Here is a 3,829-nt window from a genome sequence, read left to right on the forward strand (position 1 = left end):
TTTATTGGCTATGACTTTACAATTGGAAATTAAAAACAGAACGCCTCCAAGGGGCGCAAGCACACGAGTTACTAAAAAAAGTGTTTAAGTCTAAACTAAGGAAATTAAAATTACATGTTCTCTGTTCGAGAGTCTTTGATTCGGTCATTTGCTCTATGTCTTTCCTCCCTTTTATACTCCATGGATGATCTCTTTGTGATCAACCGCCTAAAAACTGTTTGATCATTCTACAACTGCCCACTTTTCTCGTAATGGCCAGCTTGTCATGAAACTGCCTTTTTTAACTGCTGCCATTACTCTTCGTCGTTCAACCGTTTTCGATTGAATTCCTTGAATCGTGGAACGTGATAGGGCTGCTTTAATAACTACACTTCTTAATAACCACAACACTTTATATTTGCTAAGACCTTGGGCGACTTGAAAGTTTGGACGAGAATAGAGTAACAACTCTGGGCGACTGCACGGCACTCCATTCGCTCAGATTCTGGGCGACTTGCAAACTTGGGCGATGGCGTTACCGCGTTCTTGGGCCTCCCTACTTGGGCCTTCACCTTGAATTGTTTGATTGGGCTTCGTTCTTTGGGCTATCTGATTTGGGGATCCTCCAATTGAGCTTCATTCCTTGGACCGTTCGATTTGGGCTGAATTTTTATGTGTCAACACATGTTTTGTAACAAACTAAAGTGCACGCGTTTTTAACTTGTTTCTTTTTAAGAAACAGTTTCGTTTAGTTGACATAGTTTGAAAGTCGTTATTGCAGTTCCCCCGTATCATTTTTCACCAGCAGCCTGAATTAGGCAGACTAGTCTACTAAGTGTTCTTCAAATTCAAGAATTGTGTTTAATCTTCAAGAGAGTTCTTTGATTGTGGGTATCATCTTTCAAGAGGATGCTCCTGTACGGATTTCTACTAAATTTCTTCTCACAGTCGTCTCTGTATTAATAATGTCTATAATCCTTGGTTCTTGATTTAAATTGCTTGTGTTGCCTCTTTATTATCAGCATTGTAATTGCATGTGTTTTCTTGGGATTCTTTATGGCAATCTTGATAAGTTCTCATGGATAAAAAATTCAGAATTGATTACTTCTGCAAAATACACATGAGCCGTGACTAAATTTCTATGGTTGTGATGTTTAATTGTTTATCTTGCTTCTTCCTTTCCCACAATTCTAAGCCTAACATTCGGTAAATTCATGCAGTGAAAATGAGTAAAAAACCAAAGTTAGTTCATTGTTCCTCCGTCTCAGAGGATGCTGCTAATCAATCTAAAAGTCATGCTATGGCGTTCTCTTTTCGTGAGCTCGCAACAGCAACTAACCATTTCAGGCGAGGATCCTTCATTGGAGAAGGTAGCTATGGGCCTGTATACAAAGGGAAAATAGAGGGCACTGGCCAGGTAATCTTTCACCAGAGATTAAAATGACCATATTTGGATTGACCTTTTTTTTTTTTTTTCCATAATTTCCAAAATTACGATAGACATGAGTATATAACATGTTGTAACTATTGTCACATTGTTACCATTAAAAGACTTGATCAAATGGTTTACACGGGGACAAGGAGTTTTTGGGGGAAGTTCTCATGCTTTCTCAGCTGCGTCACTCTAACCTTGTCAATTTGGTCGGTTACTGTGATTGGGGGGGGGGGGGGGGGGGGGGTTTTTTTGTTGGGTTGGATGGATGCTTCGTAAAATCTGCAGAAGGTGGGCAGTTGTTGGCAGCTATTGGCATCGATGGTGAGAACTGTATAATACATGCTAATCAAATTCCTTTTCTTGATAATGCATCCTTTGAACATCTGATTATAGAACAATATGTTTAGAAAGTGCTTTTGAGACAACAGTTTATTCCTTTTTGGTTCTGATCCCATATCTACTTATGCACAAAAGACTATTGGATGTCATTGTTATACCAAGGCATCTGATGAAACTCGAGGATTGCCACTATATGTCACATTACAACAGCTCACATGTTTTCTTAATATTTAGGAGCTTGCCAATTCTTGGCAGTTCTCATATTTGTTACTCTGATATATTGTAGATTTTTGTCTGCAACCTTGCAATAGTATGGCGATATATCTCCTTTTCAGGCTTTTCTATTTCTTCTTTTTCCTAGTGAGCGTGAGGGACAGAGAAATTGTATACTTCAGTCAATTCTACCTTATGGTTTCCCACAGAACTGATGGAGATCACTTTGTTCTAATATCCTTCATGTTACCCTCCAACAAGTGATAATTATGGGGAAAATTTCAACACTGACAAAACCACCCCTACCCCTAAGATGATGGTAATAGGTTGTGTCCAAATCCATTTTAACCAGACTCGTTGCTTCAAGTTCAAAAGACATTTGTAACTATTTATGGTTTGTCCCGTTTTGTGTGAGAGATTTTCAGTATAATTATTGGTTGGACACCTTGATTTTTATTTCTCCTTTCAAGTAGTTACAATTTGTATAATGTGATGATTGCCTTTTGAATTTTTGGAATAGTTTATTTGGTAGCTTTAGAAGGGTTATTCGATGTGGATGTTGTCATTTTAGTCATCGTTGTGCTCTTGAATTTTATTCACCTTATGATTGTTACGAAAAATTTATGAATTTCTTTAATAAATATTAGAAGCTAGGGTCATTGTGCAGATCTTACACCTGACATGCCACCCCTGGATTGGAATACGAGAATGAAAGTTGCAGCTGGTATGGCTAAGGGTTTGAGTTACCTGCACCACCAGGCGAATCCACCAGTCATTTACGGAAACTTGAAATCATCTAATATATTGATGGATGAAGGGTTCCTCCCTAAACTTTCTGATTTCGAAATTGCAAAGTTTGGTCCACGTGAGGATAAGTCTCATGTTACCACTAGGCCATGGGTACTTATGGATACTTTGCACCTGAATATGCTGCAACTGAAAAACCTAAAATGAAGACAGATGTTTATAGTTTTGGCAGTCTTGTTGGAGATAATCACTGGACGTAGAGCAGTAGATGATACTCGTGAAATCGGGAAGCATACACTTATTAATTGGGTAAAATATTCAATGCCTATAGAATTGCTGATTATGGGAAACTGCAAGTAATTTGAAAAGCTTCAAAACCTTATATCTGCTTCTTATGTCCATTATTGAATTGATTACTAAGATATTGACTGATTGAGTTTGTCCATCCAATTCTTCTCTCTTCTTTGTTTCTGTTTGTCTCCCTCTCATTCTGTATCATTAGGTTGTGCAGAGCCAAAGGTTTCTTATGCATTTGGCTCTGATGTATTTTCTTGAAATTATTTGATATTCATGTTGGTCTTCATTTTTATTTATATGATCGCTATAATCATCCTTATATATTTGTAGGCACGTCCTTTTCTGAATGATCGCAAGAACTGTGTGCAATTGGCTGATCCACAACTGGAAGGACAATTTCAAGAATCCATGTTCTGTGAGGTCATTGATGTCGTATTAATGTGTGTAAGAGATGATTCCCCATCTCGGCCTACCATGACTCAAGTGGTGGTTGCTATGGATTATTTGACATCGAAGTAATATAACTCCCATGCTGCTCGAAGTAAGGTCCAAGGGCAGACAAATAAGCCCACTTCAAATCATTTGTAGCTTGAGGACATTCGGTAGGAATCAAGTTTGCTTAGACGAGAAATTCAAGAAGTGGAAAACTATTGCATAAAGAATAATAAAAGAAAGGTTTGCACCAGAATGGATTTTTTTGTTGTTGTGGATCATCCTCATTACAACTTACATCTGCTTCACATGATATGAAAAAACAAAATATCTTGTCTATATATAGGATTTCTTCTTTCAGATGAAATATATCTACAAACAATTTAT

The 3,829-nt window shown here is 37.6% G+C and overlaps 1 protein-coding gene across 1 annotated transcript; it reads left to right on the plus strand.

The window, feature by feature from the left end:
* Positions 1-1,179: 1,179 nt before the first annotated feature.
* Positions 1,180-3,621, plus strand: LOC111384156 (serine/threonine-protein kinase PBS1-like). Its single transcript, XM_023008405.1, has 2 exons — positions 1,180-1,396; positions 3,341-3,621. Exons 1-2 carry the CDS (start codon positions 1,205-1,207, stop codon positions 3,527-3,529), a joined length of 381 nt encoding a protein of 126 aa, XP_022864173.1. The 5' UTR covers positions 1,180-1,204; the 3' UTR covers positions 3,530-3,621.
* The last annotated feature ends 208 nt before the right edge of the window (positions 3,622-3,829 follow it).

The sequence above is a fragment of the Olea europaea genome, unplaced genomic scaffold (genome assembly GCF_002742605.1).
Source record: "Olea europaea var. sylvestris unplaced genomic scaffold, O_europaea_v1 scaffold2856, whole genome shotgun sequence".
NCBI classification, from domain to species: Eukaryota; Viridiplantae; Streptophyta; class Magnoliopsida; order Lamiales; family Oleaceae; genus Olea; species Olea europaea.

Bases quoted from the DNA above. Each gene is read 5' to 3' on its own strand.
- LOC111384156 (XM_023008405.1), top strand. From the start codon at position 1,205: ATGAGTAAAAAACCAAAGTTAGTTCATTGTTCCTCCGTCTCAGAGGAT. The intron at 1,397-3,340 runs GTAATCTTTCAC...ATATATTTGTAG, and splicing joins AAATAGAGGGCACTGGCCAG to GCACGTCCTTTTCTGAATGA.